Below are 22,870 nucleotides of genomic sequence, written 5' to 3'. Positions count from 1 at the left end.
ACCCATACACTGTACAGTGGTGCTCCACAGATGCTGCATACGCTGTAGTGGTGCTCTACAGATGCTGCATACACTGTACAGTGGTGCTCCACAGATGCTGCATACACCCATACACTGTACAGTGGTGCTCCACAGATGCTGTATACACCTATACACTGTACAGTGGTGCTCCACAGATGCTGCATACACTGTACAGTGGTGCTCCACAGATGCTGCATACACTGTACAGTGGTGCTCCACAGATGCTGCATACACCCATGCACTGTACAGTGGTGCTCCACAGATGCTGCATACACCAATACGCTGTAGAGTGGTGCTCCACAGATGCTGCATACACCCATACGCTGTACAGTGGTGCTCCACAGATGCTGCATACACCCATATGCTGTACAGTGGTGCTCCACAGATGCTGCATACACCCATACACTGTACAGTGGTGCTCCACAGATGCTGCATACACCCATACACTGTACAGTTGTGCTCCACAGATGCTGCATACACCCATACACTGTACAGTGGTGCTCCACAGATGCTGCATACGTTGTACAGTGGTGCTCCACAGATGCTGCATACGCTGTACAGTGGTGCTCTACAGATGCTGCATACACTGTACAGTGGTGCTCCACAGATGCTGCATACGCTGTACAGTGGTGCTCTACAGATGCTGCATACACTGTACAGTGGTGCTCCACAGATGCTGCATACACTGTACAGTGGTGCTCCACAGATGCTGCATACACCCATACACTGTACAGTGGTGCTCCACAGATGCTGCATACACCCATACGCTGTACAGTGGTGCTCCACAGATGCTGCATACACCCATACGCTGTACAGTGGTGATCCACAGATGCTGCATACACCCATATGCTGTACAGTGGTGCTCCACAGATGCTGCATACACCCATACACTGTACAGTGGTGCTCCACAGATGCTGCATACACCCATACGCTGTACAGTGGTGCTCCACAGATGCTGCATACGCTGTACAGTGGTGCTCCACAGATGCTGCATACGCTGTACAGTGGTGCTCTACAGATGCTGCATACACTGTACAGTGGTGCTCCACAGATGCTGCATACGCTGTACAGTGGTGCTCCACAGATGCTGCATACACCCATACACTGTACAGTGGTGCTCCACAGATGCTGTATACACCCATACACTGTACAGTGGTGCTCCACAGATGCTGTATACACCTATACACTGTACAGTGGTGCTCCACAGATGCTGCATACACCCATGCACTGTACAGTGGTGCTCCACAGATGCTGCATACGCTGTACAGTGGTGCTCCACAGATGCTGCATACTCTGTACAGTGGTGCTCCACAGATGCTGCATATGCTGTACAGTGATGCTCCACAGATGCTGCATATGCTGTACAGTGGTGCTCCACAGATGCTGCATATGCTGTACAGTGATGCTCCACAGATGCTGCATATGCTGTACAGTGGTGCTCCACAGATGCTGCATACACTGTACAGTGGTGCTGCATACACTGTACAGTGATGCTCCACAGATACTGCATACGCTGTACAGTGGTGCTCCACAGATGCTGCATATGCTGTACAGTGATGCTCCACAGATGCTGCATATGCTGTACAGTGGTGCTCCACAGATGCTGCATACGCTGTACAGTGGTGCTCCACAGATGCTGCATACGCTGTACAGTGGTGCTCCACAGATGCTGCATATGCTGTACAGTGGTGCTCCACAGATGCTGCATACTGTACAGTGGTGCTCCACAGATGCTGCATACTCCCATACACTGTACAGTGGTGCTCCACAGATGCTGCATACTCCCATACACTGTATGGTGGTGCTCCACAGATGCTGCATACACTGTACAGTGGTGCTCCACAGAGGCTGCATACACTGTACAGTGGTGCTCCACAGATGCTGCATACTCCCATACACTGTACAGTGGTGCTCCACAGAGGCTGCATACTCCCATACACTGTACAGTGGTGCCCCACAGATGCTGCATACACCCATACACTACAGTGGTGCTCCACAGATGCTGCATACACTGTATGGTGGTGCTCCACAGAGGCTGCATACACTGTACAGTGGAGCTCCACAGATGCTGCATACTCCCATACACTGTACAGTGGTGCTCCACAGATGCTGCATACACTGTACGGTGGTGCTCCACAGATGCTGCATACACTGTACAGTTGTGCTCCACAGATGCTGCATACACCCATACACTGTACAGTTGTGCTCCACAGATGCTGCATACACCCATACACTGTACAGTGGTGCTCCACAGATGCTGCATACGCTGTACAGTGGTGCTCCACAGATGCTGCATACACTGTACAGTGGTGCTCTACAGATGCTGCATACACTGTACACTGGTGCTCCACAGATGCTGCATATGCTGTACAGTGGTGCAGAGTATGCAGCATCTGTGGAGCATCACTGTACAGCATATGCAGCATCTGTGGAGCACCACTGTACAGAGTATGCAGCATCTGTGGAGCATCACTGTACAGCATATGCAGCATCTGTGGAGCATCACTGTACAGCGTATGCAGCATCTGTGTACAGAGTATGCATCTGTGGAGCACTGTGTATAGTCTAAGGGATATATACAGCATCTGTGGAGCACTGTATATTGTAAGGGATATATGCAGCATGAATGGGTACAGTGTAAGGAGTGTTGGTAAAATCAGCAATTTAAGAAAAATTGACAACATTAAATATAGATAGGTACCTCAAGGTTTTTATTTACAAATGTTGGAGTATGTACAGTAAAAATAAATCTACATATCAAACAGGAACATGTATACTGAGAAGGTTTTGGAAAGTTGTTCAAGACATGTTGCTTCCATCACTTTGACACAGCACATCCAAAACAGGAAATGGTATTGTTTGTATAACTTAGTTGAAACCGCATTTACATGTTTAGTAGATGACTTCGTATTTGACGTAAATGACCCAAAATTAATGTATTTCTTTAATAAATCTCTTTCCCACCCATGAAAGTGACATGTTTAGTGTAAGAGCGCAGCCTTGACGAGATCCTTCTTGTCGGGTGTGAGAGACTGGGGAAACACTATGTCAAAGTCTATGATGAGATCCCCACGCTCTGATGGGTCTGTTGAGATGGGCATGCCCTCGTCTGGAACTACTTTTTTGTAGCCCGGTCTGAAACAGACATATAAAACATATTATTTCCTTCCTAGGTGGGTGTGTCTCCATGTATACAGAAATTATGAGCATAATGAAAATATTACCCGACATATTTTATGAAATTGTCGATATTTATAACCATAAACAGAAACATTATATTACAATTAGTCTAGGGTTGTTTCCAAAAGTGATCTTGGTACTACAGCTATTGTCGGTTCGAGTAGAGATACCATCACTGTGGTAGGAGGAGAAGATCTCATTATCCAGAACAGCCAGAAACATTGGGCAGTACTTACTTGACAATGTCATTGATAGGAATGTGGAGAATACTCTCATCCAGGGTGCGGATCTCCACAGAACAGCCAGAAACATTGGGCAGTACTTACTTGACAATGTCATTGATAGGAATGTGGAGGATTCTCTCATCCAGGGTGTGGATGTCCACAGAACAGCCAGAAACAGTGGGCAGTACTTACTTGACAATGTCATTGATAGGAATGTGGAGGATTCTCTCATCCAGGGTGTGGATCTCCACAGAACAGCCAGAAACATTGGGCAGTACTTACTTGACAATGTCATTGATAGGAATGTGGAGGATTCTCTCATCCAGGGTGTGGATGTCCACAGAACAGACAGAAACATTGGGCAGTATTTACTTGACAATGTCATTGATAGGAATGTGGAGAATACTCTCATCCAGGGTGTGGATCTCCACAGAACAGCCAGAAACATTGGGCAGTACTTACTTGACAATGTCATTGATAGGAATGTGGAGGATTCTCTCATCCAGGGTGTGGATCTCCACAGAACAGCCAGAAACAGTGGGCAGTACTTACTTGACAATGTCATTGATAGGAATGTGGAGGATTCTCTCATCCAGGGTGTGGATCTCCACGGAACAGCCAGTCAGGGCTTTCCCCAGAGGCACTTTAGCTGTGTGGATCAGGTTGATACCCTCACGACGGAAACGAGGATGGGGCTTGTCTTTCACGATGAAAACTATATCGGCTGGAAGAAAAGCAGGAAGTTAAAGTTAAGTCAAGTCATTTTCGGTTGACAGTTGAATGCTGTTGTATGCTGCAACTTTCCAGCCATATCACAATGTCATATCAACGATGAAGTCTTGATCAAGCAAACAAATGGTCAACAGCATGAGCTTTAGCTAGGCTGTGTGGGAATTGGTTCTCAGGCAATAACTTTTGAAAATATATTTTGTGTGGGTGGTGTTTCTTTTAGTTTTTGGCTTGATCAAACTAGTATGTAACCAAATACACAGTTGTGTACCCTGCATAAACAAGCATACAAACTCCTATTTGCGCCATGACCAAAACACGAGATGCGCAGTGAACATGTAAAGGGAAGTTATATTGCATTGTTTTTAAGTATTAGGATCTCTTTGATTTTTGTTTAAATGGAAATAAAAACGAAACATGTGGCAGACTTTGTGAGGTTGCGGGCGGTGCCTGAGAACCAAGGCTATTATTTTTTCATCCTAATGCTGGTGTACTAGTAGCTAGGGCTGGGACTAATCCAAATTTACTACCCGGGTACCCACACCCCTATTACCCGACCTTACCAGGGTACCCGCTGTTGGTGTCAAGAGATAGGTACAAAATGTCCGATTGGGAATAGTTTGACAGTAGCCCTGGCAGAATGTATTTAGATACACATATAAAACGATGTGGTCTGAAGTTGACTGGTTTTAGCTTTGTTCAAACATCTATAAGTCAGAAGGAACATGTTCATAGTCCTGAAGAAATGAAAAATAGAGTGAATTTTTGTCATGAAACAATATATCACGTGACTAACCACGGGTTCGGGTAGTCCTGTGGGTACCCGGGTCCTACTCAGTACCCACCCAACCCGAGTACCCGAGTTACCCGTCCCAGCCCGACTACCAGCACAGGCCCATGTCCTCCACTATGTACATGGAGATGTTCATTCATCAGCACTGGCTCTGAAGGAGACATGGCTGATGTCGTGGACCCACCTGGCACATTGTTGGGTCCTTGGTCCCCCTCCTGGGGGAAGGTGATTCTGGTACCCGGCTTCCATCCCCGCTTCACGGTGATGGTGAGGATTTTGTCTCTGATGCTGGAGGTGTGGCCATCTTCGTTCATCACCTAGGGACAACAGATCCACACCTAGTGTCAACTCCGGCTCTCCTGGCACACGCAAATGCTGCCTAAACTATCTTGTCTTGAACCTTACCATGTACTATATTTGTTCATCATGTCTATGAATAATCCTAACCCAGTCTTTGTCTACAACCCAAACCTGTCATTTGAAATCATTTTCACATTTTTCAGTGTTATTTGCGGAGACCATATACAAGTCTCTGATACCAAAAGCTGTTAAATAGAGAGTACTTGTTGTTACCCTGCCTGGTGCTCAGCATTAAGAGGCTAAGACAAGGACTGGTCAGCTCGGAGTCAGTATATTGTGTTTGAGTGGGGTATTCATGTTAAACTGGCATGGTATCTCAGTGGGCTAGCACTTTAAACCGGCATCAGTACAGACAAGTACAAGCAGACACAGGCACGCACGCACGCACACATGCACACACATGCATGCACGTTGCCATGTAAGCGCAATAATCTCGGACGTAACATCCCATGTCACCCCACCTCTGATATGTGGACTAATGTTACCAGTGTTTACTATGCAGAAAGAATGTTTCTAAACCCTGGCTGTGGACCAGTGACTCAAGCCAATGCATTTACATTTTCCAAACAGTAAAACAGCATTCCGAATATTTACTCCAATGAGGAAAGGACTTTAGGCCAACTGTGAAACCACCTACACACACATGTATCACAAATATCTTTGAGCATGTATGGTTCAGGTATGTGTTTTTAATCATCCTTCAAATATTATCTTAGAACTGAAGGACATTTGAGACAACAATACACCTCGAACATTAATGATGATTTATTGATTTCACAAAACATTAATCAGGACCAGTAATTTCAAAATGAAGGCAATCCGACAGACTAGTTGAAATTTTGAAATGAAAAACTCATAACTGAATGGAAGAAATTGCCAAAATGTTTCCAAAACAAAAAGGAAGATGTACGGGTAATGTTTAATCTGACGATGTGCCAAGGTCTACAAACATACTGTTTGGACCAGTGATTTGTCTGTGGTCTTGGTAATTTTTTAAATTCCATTCGTCAAACCCTGTTAAATATTGAAATTGGGAAATCATCAAATCTACAAGGTCATATATAATATACTGAGTACAGTACTTCAATAGGACAGTGAGCTGAATGTCAGAATAACCTGACTGATGAGAGATGATTACCCGATCTGTTCCCATTTCAATCAATCAGGAAGTCAACCTCACCCCACCTATCTGAATAATTGATGCTCCCTAGCATTGTACAATCACAGCCCAATACACCAGTCAATAGTGGCATTTGCTATCCCAGGGAGAGGTTATTGTTAACTAAATGTAACATGATATTACAAGGGTTAGCAAACAGCAGTGAGTTAATTGATTAACATTCTTGCTCATGTAATATACATCAAATTCTGTCTTAGTTATTTTTATATAATTTTTAAAGGAAATATGCTTTTAAATGAAATGACCCAAAAATAATTAAATACAAAAATACAAAATATGCATGACATTATTATGTTCAACATTAAGTTCATTTTTAAACCACTGAAACAAATTCTGACAAAAAATTGAATTATCCAGTGTTGCCATGGAAACTTTGTTTAAACACACACACACACACACACACAACCCCAGATATTCATTCAAGCTCTTATAATTTATATATTGACTCCATAAAAGGTGAAATATGAAGTGAAGAATAAAATTCAATGAAATAAAATTTAAAAATTGTTATGAATCAGTAAATGTCAAGCATACAATCAATCCTACCTGTCGGGATATTTTCATTTTCTTGGTACATCCAAAGAACACCTCCTCCAGTGACAGATTTAAACTACATGTAACACAATTGCTCTCATAATGAGCCATGACGGACGTTGGGGCAGACATTTCTCACAGATCTCATACACCAAACCTACCCTCCGAGATATTTTCATCTTCTTCGTGCAGCCATGGAACACCTCCTCGAGTGATAGGTACAGGTCGCGCTCGATTGGTGGATCTTGCTTCTTGCGACCTCGACCTTGGAGGCCTCCAAAGCCCATGCTGAGGTCTCCATCAACACGATCGTAGAATTCTGCATGATGGAGACAGGATACATTAGTAAATAACAACGGTATCTAGGATAGGTGTAGCCATTCCATGGAGAGCTGCGGTCCGAGGAGTAATGAGGCGGTGATCACTTGCATGTTGTTTAATAATAATGATCTGTCTGAGAGACTTGCAGCAAATTACGTTGAGGCTCTACACAGGTGTAATGGATGTCAGGAGAAACATTTCACATTTTATATTATCTATTTTGATTGTTTCATATTGATTTTACATTTCCAATTTTCTGCATGTTCTGTGTTCCGTGAGACAGTGTTACTTATCACAGATTTGTAAATATTTGGGAAAAAAAGGAAGGAAGGAATTGTTATTGAGAAACTCGAGACCCTCATATACAAGTTGCTAATCATTGCATTCCATGACCACAGAAAGTCAGCTCAACAATTAAATCTTAATTATTCATACACAATAACACGCGGTGCCAAATTCAGGCTGAATGTGTTTAAAAATTTAGGGTGAAGCTCATATTACTTCTAAATGATGAGTTTGATGATCAATACGGTCGCTATGCAGAGTGTTAATGAGATTCCATCCCCACTAATGACCGGGGTTACACTAACGACTGGCTCTACCGTGAGGGCATCAGCAACTGGATGTAGATGCAAGTATATGTAATTCTTTATCATTTTTATAAATAGATAACTATTTAACATATTTTTTTCTTCTCACCCTTCTTTCAATAAATGATTTCAATTATTCTTATCTTTTAAGTTTTTAATGATTTTGGTAATTATTATTTTTGTAATGAAGTGTCAACAAGACTAAAAGAGAGACCAACAGTGACCAACATAAAGATTACATCAACGAGTACAAATCATGTCTTGTTTTGTTTTTTTCCTGATCAAGGTTTCCATATAAGCAACTGAAGTGTAGTGGCTCTGAATAAAAATGCTTTCAATCAATTTGTGTTCGAAGATTGTGTTATTTGTTAACTTCATAAACTCAGGAAAGGACCATTAACATTGCAAAACAATCCAAATCTTTATTCAACCGCTGAAACAGGTGATGCCTAAGCGTAAACAACAGAAAATAAACAACTTTTACTGTCTGCAACTTTAACCACTAGACAGAGCCCGAGTCTAGTAAAATTCTGTTCTGTCTTATAAGCTCAGCTAATAACAGGGTATACAGTCATCATAAAATCTACTAAAAATGATGCTAAGATACATGATAGGGCTGGCAGATTCAACAGTTTTTGACACAGACTGCTTATAGTCTTTTTGCACTTTTGAAAATGTTTTCTTAAACATGTTAAACATATTCAATTTGTTTTTTCTCTCACAAAACTCCCACTACTTTTGCATATAGAATGCAATATTTCGATCAAACAGTCACTTGTGAATCTACATACTGACTGGTACTGCTCACCTTGGAATGGGTTGTCTCCCCCAAAGAAGTCTCGGAAGACTTTTTCAGAATTGCCATGGAAGGTGTAGCCCTGGGTCCACGCTCCGGCCTCCCCACTGCCGGACGGAACGCCGTTCTTCAGTCCCTCCTCACCGAACTGATCATACGTAGCTCTTTTGCGAGCTACAAACGGAAACAGTGGTCATCATCACTGCTCTCTACATTCAATCACAGGACATTTCAGCAAAATTCATGCATATTCATTATTTAATTATTCATGGACGAAATCACTCTTTGAGGCCTTTGTCCACAAATAAATATCACTTTTGTTAAACAGTCCTGTGATTCAATCGTAAACATCTTAAATGACCAACTCAATCATGAGTGAGTGAGTATGGTTTTACGCCGCTTTTAGCAATATTCATGCAATATCACGACTGGGGACACCAGAAATGGGCTTCACACATTTTACCCATGTCGGGAATCAAACCCGGGTCTTCGGCGTGACAAGCGAACGCTTTAACCACCAGGCTACCCGACCGCCCCATCAATCATGGAAACTTTTCTATCCAATTCTTTTGGATGTGCTAAAAATCCTGTTGCGAGGCTGATACGATGTGACAGGACTGAAATACCAGTCCCATGGTGTTAAACCCAACACCTACACTCACATTTGTCAATTGTGTATAACGGTAACCTGATGACATGGGTTATTGCACTAGGTTGCCAGATGGAGACTCGTTTGTGTTCAGGCCACCATGAAACAGCTGTAATATTGCTGACAGAGGCAGAAAACAACATTCACCTACTCTTCATATTAGTTAGGTTGCAAGTCACTTTTGACATAAATTCAGAGAAGGCATTATTCCCCTGACATGTGTTTGCCTGGACGTGTCCATCACATATTACAAGAGTGAATGAGTAAGTAAGTTGGGTTTAATGCCGTTTTTAACTGAATTCCAGTTATATCACGGCCAAGCATCTTAATGTGGGAGGAAAGCCTGAAGTGATGCAGGTCTTAGACATTTAGCACATCGATGAAACCCACGAGCCCGGGTATGGTGCCGACAAACCTAGAAACATAATCGGGGTGAACCGGAATTCGAACCAAGCATAGGTTTCTGGCGTGACCAAGGGACGCAACTCTGCACAGTGAAACACGACGCCTTAGACGACTGGGCCACCCATGCCGCCCATATTAAAAGAAATGATGTAATATGTAACCATAGTTGTTTTTTGCATTGAATGTGTAATTGTCTTTACAATAACTAAAACTCAACTTACGATCCGAGAGCACATCATACGCCTCCGCAACTTGCTTGAACTTGTCTGTTGCATTCTGGTCATTAGTATTCTTTTCTGGATGATATTTCAGCGATAATTTCCGGAAACTGAAATTTAGATTGACAAATTCTTTTTCAGTATTATACATAAATACTGTGAAACGATGTGAATCCAGACAATAGTGCCTCCACTGATACCATCTGGAATTAAAATATTCTGGATTTACAAACCATGATTACTCAGTAGTGATTAATGTCACTTTATGTTTGTTTGTTTGTTCAACGCCCCACTAGCAATATTCAATCTAAGTGAAGGCGGTCAATAAATAATCAATGTGGGATAGACAATACAGTGATTGACATCATGAGCATCGATCCACGCAATTGGGATATGATGACATGCATAAACCAAGTCAGCGAGCCTGTCCCCTTGATCCTGTTAGTCGCCTCTTATGACAAGCAAGTTTACTTGATGTTTCAGTAGGTTTTGTCTACAATAATGAAAGGGAGACATTTTATATGGCTGCACTGTTAGTCAACCACCACCAAAATCAGTGTATGTTTCAGAACCCAGGGCCCAATTTCACAAAGCGATTGTAGTGTTTCGACCCTCGAAATCCTATGTTAAAGTTTGGAGTTACAATCACCATATCGCTAAGATCACTTTGTGGAACAGGGCCCTGGAATACCACACATGACCTTGCTTCCATAGTCACATGACTACATTTAGAACACAAAGACTGCAATGTCAATATACTGTCACAACATTTGATTTTGGGGTGTCATGTTGATACCTCCCAACAAGCAGGTTTTTTTTGTTAACCATTGTTATTGATGTGATAAATATTTTAGGGTTGCAACCATGGAGACATGCTACTGGTGGCTAGTTATTTGGTACATGCATTATTTAACAAATAAACGACAAGTGGGAGCTGTTTGTTGTATGATAAACAACAGCCACGAAACATTTATTCCTTACATGAGATATCAATATTATGTACAGCCTCTTTAAGGATGCTAATAAAATGTACAATATTAAAAATATTTACCATAGTTAAATAACAAAGACTCCCTGAATAGAATCCGACCTCAGCAAAGTCAGACATGTCCATATTATGAACAGGGGGGATAAAATTGGTCTTTCTCGCATATTCTTATAATTTGTACGTTGATTATTTGCACCTTTTCTCCCAATACTGATTTTCATATGTCTCCCACTTTTGGATGTGATTGTTCGGCCATTTTGCTTATCTACATTGCCCAGCTACATCTACGGGGAACAACTCACTAGACAACCCCCTCTCAAAAATAACTTCATCAAATTTACGATATCAATTGTGAATCATGTTCGAATCTCCACAATAACGTCATGACAGAGCAATGCTATATCATGAAATAATCCATGCTTCCTTCTTCATTGTTCTTTGTGATTTATCGCATAGCTATCTTATATAACTCTGTACTAATACAGTGCATGAAACACAGGTCAATAGCCTAAATGATTGGTACTTGAGTATTAATAAATGAAAATGGTTGGTAATTTGCCATTGGTATGAATATTATCAGACATATTCTAAATGGTGACAACCATCTTTTTGTTGCTAACAATGCAAGCTTTGATTGTCCTACATGATGAATGCCTCTTCAGATAATGATACAGGGCATATGAAGTACATAAATATGTCTAAAATGAGCAAAATAGGTCAATATTTCGAGCTTATAGAGATGTTCTATGAGCAAGTCCTTTACCTCAGATGAATATTATATGATTCTTTGTAATTTTTGTTATTGATTGTAATATTTCATACAACAAAACATCGTACCTAGTTATGCCGACAACCCTAACAACCAAATGTATTACCAATATCTAATTGACAACTTTGAAGTATTCACTATAACAATTACAGTGACTTAATTCTAGACAGCTATGGGCCTACACACCAAAGCAACGTAATAAAGAAAGCTGCAGTTTCGTAGAGGCAAATATTAATTTGTCAACTTATTTTGAAACATATTTTGTATGTGCTGACTTCTAACACTGGATTTAATCATCTATTTTAACATTAATGCACTGGGGTTCTTCAACTTACTGTTTCTTTATATCACCGTCGCTTGCACTTCGCGTCAGCCCGAGAATACTGTAATAATCCACTCCCATCTTGACACTTCTGTCACTTTCCGAGTGGGACCCTTGTTTGTATACTCCCAATATGGCGGGTTGCTTAGCAACGCCTGTTCGAATACTATTGACATTGCCTTCGAATCTTTTTTATTGCAATTAGTTCCAAACATATCTTTTGAAAGGGCGGAATTGATATAATAAAGAATTTTTAAAGCATTATTGTTGACGCGAGTTCAATAAAATCGAGTAAATGAATTGAAAACTGAATACGAAGAGCGGTTGTTAAAACGAGTCTATGCAGAATCCAGGCAACCACCAAACAATATGGCGCCCCGGGACTCAAACCTTTCAATTAGTGGGCGCTGCAAAATATAGATGAATTCCAAACAAATATAGTATCAAGGAACAGTATCAAAGATGGAGGGTGACATATCAGGAGTCCGCATCACACCCCCATCACTGGAATTTTATGATACCGAAGCAAACACTGTTTATCAATTAAACATAACAGTGAAAAACGTCAGCAAAGATAGCAAACACATTCGATATTATGGACCCAAGAGCAGCGTAAGTATTGTCTTTGGAAGTATATTTGTATAGGAAAATGCATACAGACAATGGACGTCGTGTCATGTCACTTGAGTTTGGAACTTCAAATCGTTCATTTTGTATCAGCTGTGTTTATGATGTGACTTATTTCGACCTGATTTCTTTCAGGGTTAATTTTAGAATAAAACCAGGGCATAAACAGAGATGTATATTAAGTTTATTTTTATGAGTTCCCAAGTATTTAACCTGTGTAACAATATCAGTACCAGCCAATTAAATAAACGAACAATGTTATGTAGATGTTATATAGAATGATAATTCATCAAATGAGCCAAAGAAGTTGGGAGCTGTGAGTAATTTTCAAAACTTCAATTATCCACCATTTTTTATGTTTTGTTTGCAATAATAATGAATTTTTTTCATGTCTAACAGGCAATGTTGTATAAAGCAAGCTAGTCTGAAACCTTTGAAAACTTCACTTGGACTAGCGACCGCAGCTTATGATACTTCATATGATAACATCAAATCTACTGAAAATGATGTTCAGGCTTGTAGACTCAAGCGTTAGCACAGAATTAGCACATTTAGCACAGAATGGGTAGCTGAGAATGCATTTTGATTACACTTTGATACGTTAACTGGAAATGTAATGTGCTTTGAGCATGCACCTATAGGTGGTAGTCTTTGTAAGTTGCCGATATATGACTATTTTAGGTGTCAGCAGTGTTTGTTGTCGTTGTTGTTGTTATTACTTCATGTATTTGTTGCTCAGTTAACATTTGGAATACAGGTCACCTGTTGAAACAAAAGAGAAATAATGTATTTTTAGCACTTCAACTTGAAAGTGAAGAACCCAGAGAAAGCTGTCGCACCGGGGCTATGTGTGGCTGCTGTGGTGGAGTATGAAATCAACGAGGTCGAGGAGATCACAGATAGGATTGTTGTCACAGTGGATGGAGATGTCATAGAAATACCTGTACATGCGTAAGAATTTTTGTGTCTTTGAAGAACACATGCTTCAAGATTCACTCAGGGCTTAAAGGGAGACCATGCTCAGGCCAGTTGGCAGCCCCAGCTAATTCAAGTCACTCAAAACTCACTTGGTCTGTCAACCAATCTCATTAAAATCAGACCTTAGTTCTCGCTACTGCTAAACAAAGATCTGAAGACATCCCATTAGGGGTCACGTCAGAACGACCTTTTATCCGACCAATCAGTGCGTCGCTTACCAGATTATGAAAGTGACAGTCGGAATGTGATTTCTAATCATGCAATCTCGAAAACTTTAACATGGGGTATTCCGAACGATAGTTACGGGTTTAACGACTGAATCCTTACAATCTAGACCATCTATTAGCCATTCCAGAATGTTTTTTGTTCAGGTTTCAAATTTGTAATCGAGAATTTGTCAAAATATGTTTCGAGACATAGTGGCCAATTTGAAATTTGTGCCGTAAAGCACGAGAAAGCTGCCTTCTGATTGGTCATTCCATTGGTCGGTCAAAGTTCGCGCAGGGTCGGTCTGACGTTACCCATAATGGGATGTCCTCAGATCTTTGTTTAGCGGTAGCGAGAACTAAGATCTGATTTTAATGAGATTGGTCTGTCAACTGAAAATGCGTGATTATGTCAATCACTTGATAAATATGCTAAAATTATTACACAAGTCTGAGTTTTGCATCGTCACTAATAACAACATCTAGATATAGGCACCAGAAGTCCCCCTTTTAGTAACGTGTATTTCAATAGGTTATTTGAGAAATATTTGAAACTTAAATGAAAGTATTTGAATTTTATGGAAAATTAATTAATAGACTTGAATTACCAGGGAATAAGTAAAATGTGGGCTTTAAAAGAGTATATTCTTTTGAATGTTTTATTTTTCAAAGTTGCCCTTGTAAATGCCTCTGGGAGGTTGTACTTTTAGATGTGATTTCATGGTGGTCAGTATGAGAGTACTCTGAGTGGTGTTCATTTGCACATGTTAGCATTGAACAATGGGATATTTGGATTTTGGTTTTGCAGATACCCTTCCCAGCCTGTTTTGGAAATAGGAAAACAAGTGGACTTCGGGAATATTGTGGCAAACAGTAGGGTTGTTGCAAGGGAGATTACTCTCCACAATCATGGATCCAAGGCTGGAGAGTTCAAGATCAAATACAGTGGAGATAAACCTCTTGCTGTCATACCAAGCTCTGGGACGATCATGCCCAAAACAACACAAGTTATTAAGGTGATGTCACAGTCATAAACACTACTGTTAGTCATTAACGCTGCTCTCTGAACAAGCTGGTGTCCTCTGGCTTCTAAGACAGTGGAGTGACTTACTGAAGAATTGACAGATCTTGTAGATGATTCAGAGTGCATGAACTTAAACATCTACCGTATTCGACGTAATAAGCGCCCCGCTCTAATAAGCACCCACGGCGATATTTGCTAATACATATTGGCTAGTGAACAATCCCAATTAGCACCCCACGGCAATATTTGCTAATACATATTGGCTAGTGAACAATCCCAATTAGCACCCCTTCTGATTGATCAATGTACACAGGACTTATTTATTCGTGTATAATACGTGTGTTATATGCATTCTTAATTATGGGAAATTAAATTCTGAAAAAAATATATCTGTCGTATATATACATTTCAGGCTGTCAGCATAAACCATGAAATTTGCGATCTTTCAACTCTGTTGTTTTTCACCAAAATAATATTCTAATAAGAGCCCCCATTTCTAACTTTGAGAGCGCCCTGGGCAAGTGGATGTTTGGTTCAATTAACGGCCATTGTCAGGAAAATTTAGGGAATATGTAATGTTAAGTTAAATCTCATCCAAGCTCATTGTTTAGAGTAGTACATTTGGTTGTCTTGACGATGTGAAATGTGCCTGTGTACTGCTCTGTAATGACATGCTCAGGGAACAGGAATGTTGGTGTGTGTAACCATGGTAACCATTTAGTAACACATTTTGGGATGATATACAATCTCATTATAATCAAGTCTTATAGTCTGATTCGATATCTCTCACATATCTTCACTTCATTACCGGGGGCACGGGTTGCCAAGTCGTCAAAGGCGCCGCGATTCGCTGTGCAGAGTTGCATCCCTTGGGCACGCCAGAAACCTATGATTGTGGGTTCAAATCCCGGTTTGCTCTGATTATGTTTCTAGGTTTGTCAGCACCATACCCGTGCTCATGGGTTTCACCGAAGTGGTAAACGTCTGAGACCTGCATCACTTCGGGCTTTCCTCCCACATTTAGCTGACAAGCCGCGATATAACTGGAATACTGTAAAAGCGGCATTAAACCCAACGCACTCACTCACTCAACTCACTTCATTACCACTTTGATTTGTAAATTTTGATCTTTGAAACTGCCACAGAACACATACATACCTTAATAGTCCTTGGCACTGAGGAATGAAAAGATGTATGAAATATCCACAACAACATAATAGCATTCACCTGACAAAGAAGTAAGCATATTCTCCGAAACGTTGTGTTCCTCATAATATTGAAGTTGACATCCATAAATTCTCTTCCTTATGTGTATCACTTCTAAATGCCTTTCAAAGACTTAATACAATGGCAGCTTTATTTATTTGCATTTGGAAGTTCCCAATTGTACTTGATTTCAAACTTCAAAAAAGAAATATGCTTGTCTGAACTACTTTACTCAATTATATTGAAAAGTAGGACCCTCGATGCTGATTGGTTGATAAGAAAGTTCACCTGGTGTGACCTATGGAGATGTCCTCGGATGTTCACACAGAGTTATCATGTCAGAGTAAAAGATCAAGATTATAGTGAGGCCATGATGACATGTTTTGACAGTAACCTAGGATATACAAGATTATGAAATAATGTACATCATAATCAGTGATAACAGAATGCACAGGTTTTGTTATGTCATGATCTCCAGCACCTCACTGGTATTAAGTATGTAATGGTCTAAACCATGTACACAAAATGTATATGTTTTTCATTCTCAATTATTTTTTCAGGTGGAATATGTTGCAAAACAAGCTGGAAAATTTGAAGAAGTTGCAAAGTGAGTTGTTTTGTGTCTCTGTACTGATGTATGTAAACAATTATTTTGTGTGTTGAGTGTCTGGTAAATAAAGAAGAAAGTACTCTACGTTATCACTCTGTGCCAACTCACTCTGAGAAATTCAGAAGATAAACAGAATCTCACCCACATGTCTTCCAAGGTCAAATATGTCAAGATGAGTTGAGAAAGGTTACAAATATCCAAGGATATTTTAAAATTTATCAACAAGTCTTGGTATTTTTTAGCTTTGAAGACATGAGGGTGAGATTATGTTTATCATCTGACAACATTCTTGTCTGTTTGTTAACACTAATAACCAGTATCTTGAGTGTAAAAGTACGGCTCACCAGCTTCAGTGGCAGAGAATATAGAGATGTCATTTGATTGTGATGTCATGGTAACTAATGATGTAACAATGGTCTACAAAGCATTGTGCTGAAATATCACTGTATTGATATCTCCTGACGAAGCCAGTTGTGGATGGTAAAATCTGTTGAGTCTTAGCCTAAATATGGCTCTCAGCATCATTTTAGTACATTTTAGTGTTATTAAGGTGACAATTATTAGCTGATTTTATTAGACCAAACAAAAATATTCTACATTTTGGACAAGTGGTGCACATCACTGACTGCATTAAAACCTCTTCAATATTGCTTCACTTAACTTACCTCAGATAATTAATTTCCTTTAAATAAAACCATGTTTCAGGGTGAAACTTGAAGGTCAAGACGTTCAGAGCTTGAGCATTCGAGGGAGCGTTGTTGAGCGAGCTCTGGAAGTATTGTCTCTCCAGACTGAGGACCCAGTCCAGTGTATCAAGTTCGGCAGCGCCTACTACGGCACTGACAAGACAGAGTGTGCCCTGCTCTACAACAATGGCCCAGAGCCGATCAACTTCGTAGCTGTCCTCAATGAGGATGCTATTGCACAGGAACTGGTAGGGACCCAATGTCTACAACGTTCTTATAGTTAACAGCATTAGAAACTGGCACTAGTCCAATAGTCCTTGCCAAATTACCCAATAGTTAAGGTATCATAAGGACGAGTAGAAATTTGCCATTATTAAGGGTTTTACTATATATGTTATCATCATAAGGACTAGTGGACTAAAACAGTTTTTTCTTTTGATAAATTATGGTAATAATTCTTCATATTTTTTACTTATCCTGCATTACTCCTTAATGCATTCACTGCTTACTTACGACAACTAGAAGGACAGCGCTGCGAAGGTCCTGGGTGAAGAAATAAAGTTGTTGTTCTCAAGTCCCAATCAGTGGCCTTCCGTCGCTGTCCTGTGACCTTGATGACACCTAAGGTCATCTTCTCATCACTGCTTGTCGCAGCACAGCTAGGACGTGTCCAAGCGGAGCTCTCCTTTTGGATTAATTTTAGACCTTCAGTTTGTCTACAATCTTAAAAATTGATCTGCGATGGGTGATGTATTCTTTTCATATTACTTTCACCATGTTGTGTAGTTTTATGTGAATTAATTAGGCGTGAAAAGACACTTGTTTTTTTTTCCCGCCAAAATATTGTTGTTCGCCGCCATTTTGAATTGTGTTACAATCGTTTGCCTGCCAAGGTAGTCATATTGTTTACAATTCTCAGCTACGTATGTATAACATATTCTTATGTTCTTAAATATTACTAGCTTTGGCGTAACAGTGAGTTGCGTATACTAAAATTATTGTATACTTTTTCAACTCGTTAAAAATATGGTTGCCGATAGATTAATATCAAATCTACGGCTTTCTTCCAGTCCCGCTTCATCAACAATTCTTTTATTGCGTACCTATGTTTATGCGATTAAATAGTTTTTTGTTGGTATTTTTGGTTTTACATTGAGTTGCGTATATGAACTATTGTATACTCTTGCAACTCGTAGTTTTTGCCGATAGATTATTGTTCAATTCTATGGCATTCTTCCAGTACCGCCTCATCAACAATGGCGTAATTGTGTTTAATTTAAACATATTTTATTGACATATATGGTCAACGGGATTGGGCAAAAGTTATCCAACTTAGGTGGCCCTTTCCCTACTCTATATGTACAGACATTGAATATACATACATATATATATGTAATTGTGTAACTTATGATTGAGCCTGGTATTAATTGTCGTGGGAAAAATCTTACAAAGATTATCATCCACGTTGTTTGGTTTGCGCGCAGATGTGCTCTCCAAACCCTAAATGAAAATATAAATACCCTTGGTTTACATTGGGTTGCGCATACAAAAATATTGTATATCCTTGCAACTCATAAATTTGCCGATAGATTAGTGTTCAAATTCTTCGGCACTCTTCCAGTATTATCTCATCAACAAGGGTTTCATTGCGTAACATACCTTTGAGCATTTTACTAATTGTCGTGGAAAAAAACTTACAAGATTATCATCCACGATTGGTTGGTTTGCGCGCGGATGTGCTCTCCAATCTCTAAATGTAAATAGCCTTGGTTTACATTGAATTGCGTATATAAAAATATTGTATACCCTTGCAATTCATATTTTTGCCGATAGATTACTGTTCAATTCTACGGCATTCTTCCAGTACCATTTCTTCAATGGTTTAATTGCGTAACATAATTATGTTTGCTCGGTGTACATATTGTCGTGGAATAATCGCCCAAAGCTCTTTATCCACGGTCATAGGCATGCACGTAGATGTGCTCGCCAAAATTCAAAATGTAATTTTTATGTAAATCTCTAATCCAACGAGTTTACTATATAAAAGCAGATTACTCACAATCATATTTTGCAGTTATTCCGTCGTGAGACGAGAGGAATGTCACTATCGCAGAATAGCGAATGACATATGGTTCTGTCATTACCACCCAACCGTTATTATCGGCAGGTATTATGACGACTGTGATTGCAGAAGTACACCATCCACCGAAATCAACAATACCGGAGGATTTTGTGAGTATCGTAACTGCTCCTATTTTTTCAGCCGCCGGACACTTCCAGATACATGTATGATAATCTGTGACGTCGGCGACAGCACCAGCGTATCGAGATGCTATGATGGGGGTAGATTAGACACAAGCCTTGATCCAGTCAATACTTTTGAGCTTTGTGTCTGATTTATCTGCGCCGAGCGCAGCACTTGACTACAACCAAAGCTCTTCTATTACGCAAGCGGCGCACGATCAGCTTAGCGCTGTTCCAACATATCCAGCATAGACCTGCGCCGAGCGCAGCGTCTGACTGATACCCAAGCGCTCCTATCACGCCAGTGACGCACGATCAGCTTAGCGCTGTTCCAACATTCCAGACCTGCGCTGAGCGCAGCGTCTGCGTATCAATCAAGGTCTCTACAATGACGTTAGCCCAAGGCTTACAGTGTACTCGGTTACGTAACCGGCACACGATCAGCTTAGCACATGTACCCGATTGGGAAGCAGAGCATCTCGTGTCAGTAACGCCCTCCCCTGATAACAGGGTAAATAAGAGGGACACCACGAGGTCATTGGAGGAAGCCTTCTCCAAAACTCACATTTGCTCCGTGATTTAAGCGACCAATATCGTCAATGTTTGCAGTGGATCATAATCTATTAGAGGATAACCCTATCTGATTAGATCACTTCCAAACTATGGTGTTTTTCCTACAGCGTCAGTTTGACCACAGGAAAATTCATCTTGAGACCGTTCTGACGGTGATTACCGTTACACACAAGACTTTATAGCGTTTCCAACTGAGATGCTGGTTTCAAGGGCAGTCTATTACGTCAACCTTGATCATCTACTCCCCTGTTCAACGAACAGATCGCAGACACGCACGTCAAGTTCCCAAAAAGCTTGGAAAGTCCAAGTCAGGGAATTATAAGCCTAGACGCGCGTTTCTCAGGGAAGACCAGCATTCCCTTACTGAGAAAGGGAGTGGCAGAGACAAGTCTCAAGGACGATTTCGTACTTATCGCACTATATCATGGTGTCCGTATAAGGGTAGAGTTAACCCCACCGTTGACCACAGTTTGATTGGGAAAATCCAACATAGACATACTGTTGGTAAGAAGAGCTGTAGAGTGGGTTCACAACCCAGTCTTTACTCCGGGGTTTTATCCTCACACCTACCTGGTACTCATGAAGGACCCAGACAAGATGAGAATGATCCACAATCTCTGTGTTCAACGAACGTTTGATTCTTCATCAGTCTCGACTATCCATCCCAACCGTAGACTTTTCAGGTCCAGTTCATTGGGGTTCACTACCAATGGTAGTATTTCACATTTGACATGTCAGTGACACTTATGGCTATTTACAGGAGTAATGAAGCCAATAACTATCTACACGTGACGAACACTTGGTTCGAGTCGTAGATGGAGGGCGATCTACTGTATCATCAACACATGTCAATAACTGGGATAGACAATCAACGAGGCGAAGTCGGGAGTATTCTCCTTCCTATTGACTTCAGTTCATAGGAGACCTGTTTAAGACAGACCAGGATATCCTATCTGTACCGAGGGACAGATGGCACAAGTTTCTACTTCTTTTGTCATCTACTCTACACCAACCACACACACTTCGCCAGTGGCAAGTGTTGCTAGGGTTAATCACCTCGGCACAGGAGTTAACTAGCATGGGCCGCTTACAACAGCGACCAATTCAATTTTTTTCCTGAACCCTTACATCAGGAGTCAGGATCCACTCAAGGCCATCACTCTACCAACTAAGCTAGAGCCTCAATTTGTGGCGCTGAATGTCTGCGGAGTCTGTTTATTCGGATTTTCCCCGAATACACACCTGTTTGTGGACGTCCCCTTTCAGGGTTGGAGTCTTCACTTACAAGACCAGATAAGCTCAGGGCTATGGCCCGGCGCACAATGGAAGTGGCACATAAACAACTTGGAGTTGGAAGCTTTAATTCTGGCTATATCACATTGGCAGAATCAACTACAGTTAGCCCGACTCGCTATATCCACAGACAACAGCACTGCGGTGTGGTGCCTGTGCAATCGGGGAACAACGCACTCCCACTCTCCACTTCTAAGGACATTCAGATTTCTTCCATCTAGTGGATCGGCTGTGACTAAGGTTCATAGTTCAGCACATCCCCGGATGTAGAAACATACTGGCCGATACTTTATCACGTCCAGACAGGGTGGCTCCCACTGAGTGGAAATTTCTCACAGAAGCATTCCAGTTACTGCTTCAGGAATTCAGGCAACCAAACATTGACTTGTTTATTACTTGCCTAGGCCACCAACTCATGACGTATATCTCCCCGTTGCCGGATCCGCAGACTTGGGCGGTGGACGAGTTCAGTATCACTTGGGAAGGGCAAAGAACTAAAACTCTTCTGCCACCACTATAACTTCCCAAGGTGCTACAGGGGATCAAGGAGACAAGGTATCTCGATCTCTCCTTTGGTCGCACCATGGTAACCGGCGAGAGGGTAGTTCGTCAAGCTCGGAAAAATCTAAAACGATTCACTTCCCCTCTCACAGTGGTCCAACCTACTCATCCACCCTCAACAGAAAATTGCCTCACCCAACGTCTGCACGCATGGTTCGTCTTTAAAAGGCGTTTAAGTGCGAAGGGTTATTTCGACACGGGCAGCAAAGCTATAGCTTTAGTTCATCGTTACTCTCCCAGAGACGACGATGACAAGTGGGGATCACTTGAGACTTTTTACAGGGAAGAAAAGAATCAAGACCCTACGATTGCGTCACAATTCCTAGAGGAATACCTCCTACATTGCGTACCCAAAAACACTTGGAAGGTAGCACCATTACTACGTAATTGGCTGCAATTATCTTAGTGTTGGCCGTTTCCGGAAAATCACAGTGTGATTAAGGTCAGGGAACTACAGGCCATATTATGCTCATTCAGGTTTGAGGATCAGAAGGCCAAGTTCCAGCCACCTGATTGGGACTTGAACGTGGTACTTCGAGGTTTGCGAGGGCCCCCTTCGAGCCCCTCATTGCATCCTCATTTTCAAGCTCCTTCCCAGCGCGTGACACCTTCGTTACACTCTCGGTATAGTATAGAGAGCTCCGCGAACGGGCTATCGCTGTGAGGAGCTTGGACATCACCAAGGAAACTATGGTTTCTCTTGGCATTAGCAATGGCGGTACGGGTGAGCGAACTACATGTGGTCGACTCAACCCGGATCCGTTTTGAGCATGGGACGCACGG

At 41.2% G+C, this 22,870-nt stretch overlaps 2 protein-coding genes across 7 annotated transcripts in view; one reads left to right on the top strand and one right to left on the bottom strand.

Annotated features, from left to right (window-relative positions):
* Positions 1 to 2,711: 2,711 nt before the first annotated feature.
* LOC124145253 (dnaJ homolog subfamily B member 13-like) lies at positions 2,712 to 12,229 on the bottom strand. 2 transcript variants are annotated; one of them, XM_046514995.2, is made up of 7 exons: positions 12,093 to 12,229; positions 10,004 to 10,110; positions 8,741 to 8,902; positions 7,183 to 7,340; positions 5,132 to 5,264; positions 3,978 to 4,149; positions 2,712 to 3,156 (listed from the first exon to the last, which is right to left on the bottom strand). In XM_046514995.2, the coding sequence occupies exons 1-7, from the start codon at positions 12,158 to 12,160 to the stop codon at positions 3,003 to 3,005; spliced, it is 954 nt and encodes a 317-aa protein (XP_046370951.1). In that variant the 5' UTR covers positions 12,161 to 12,229; the 3' UTR covers positions 2,712 to 3,002. The 2 variants fall into 2 exon arrangements, with proteins under 2 accessions (XP_046370951.1, XP_048240374.1); XM_048384417.1 differs by lacking the exon at positions 2,712 to 3,156 and adding an exon at positions 3,859 to 3,940 and having other exon boundaries at positions 4,031 to 4,149.
* A 198-nt stretch (positions 12,230 to 12,427) lies between these two features.
* The window catches only part of LOC124145188 (cilia and flagella-associated protein 47-like), an 88,976-nt gene continuing 78,533 nt past the window's right edge, over positions 12,428 to 22,870 (top strand). For all 5 annotated transcript variants that reach the window (XM_048383560.1, XM_048383561.1, XM_048383563.1 and 2 more), the window contains exons 1-5: positions 12,428 to 12,691; positions 13,503 to 13,657; positions 14,699 to 14,906; positions 16,681 to 16,727; positions 17,436 to 17,664. In XM_048383560.1, coding sequence (XP_048239517.1) covers positions 12,542 to 12,691; positions 13,503 to 13,657; positions 14,699 to 14,906; positions 16,681 to 16,727; positions 17,436 to 17,664 — 789 coding nt within the window. In that variant the 5' untranslated portion in view covers positions 12,428 to 12,541. The remainder of the gene's footprint in view (positions 12,692 to 13,502; positions 13,658 to 14,698; positions 14,907 to 16,680; positions 16,728 to 17,435; positions 17,665 to 22,870) is intronic.

The sequence above is a fragment of the Haliotis rufescens genome, unplaced genomic scaffold, assembly GCF_023055435.1.
Source record: "Haliotis rufescens isolate VD_foot unplaced genomic scaffold, xgHalRufe1.0.p SCAF_5, whole genome shotgun sequence".
Lineage (NCBI taxonomy): Eukaryota > Metazoa > Mollusca > Gastropoda > Lepetellida > Haliotidae > Haliotis > Haliotis rufescens.
Note: the sequence above shows the minus strand (reverse complement) of the source record. Positions and strands in the feature narration are given on the sequence as shown.

Bases quoted from the DNA above. Each gene is read 5' to 3' on its own strand.
- LOC124145253 (XM_046514995.2), bottom strand. From the start codon at position 12,160: ATGGGAGTGGATTATTACAGTATTCTCGGGCTGACGCGAAGTGCAAGC. The intron at 8,903-10,003 runs GTAAGTTGAGTT...TTCCGTTTGTAG, and splicing joins GTATGATGTGCTCTCGGATC to CTCGCAAAAGAGCTACGTAT. The intron at 5,265-7,182 runs GTAGGTTTGGTG...TGTTGTCCCTAG, and splicing joins AGATGAAAATATCTCGGAGG to GTGATGAACGAAGATGGCCA.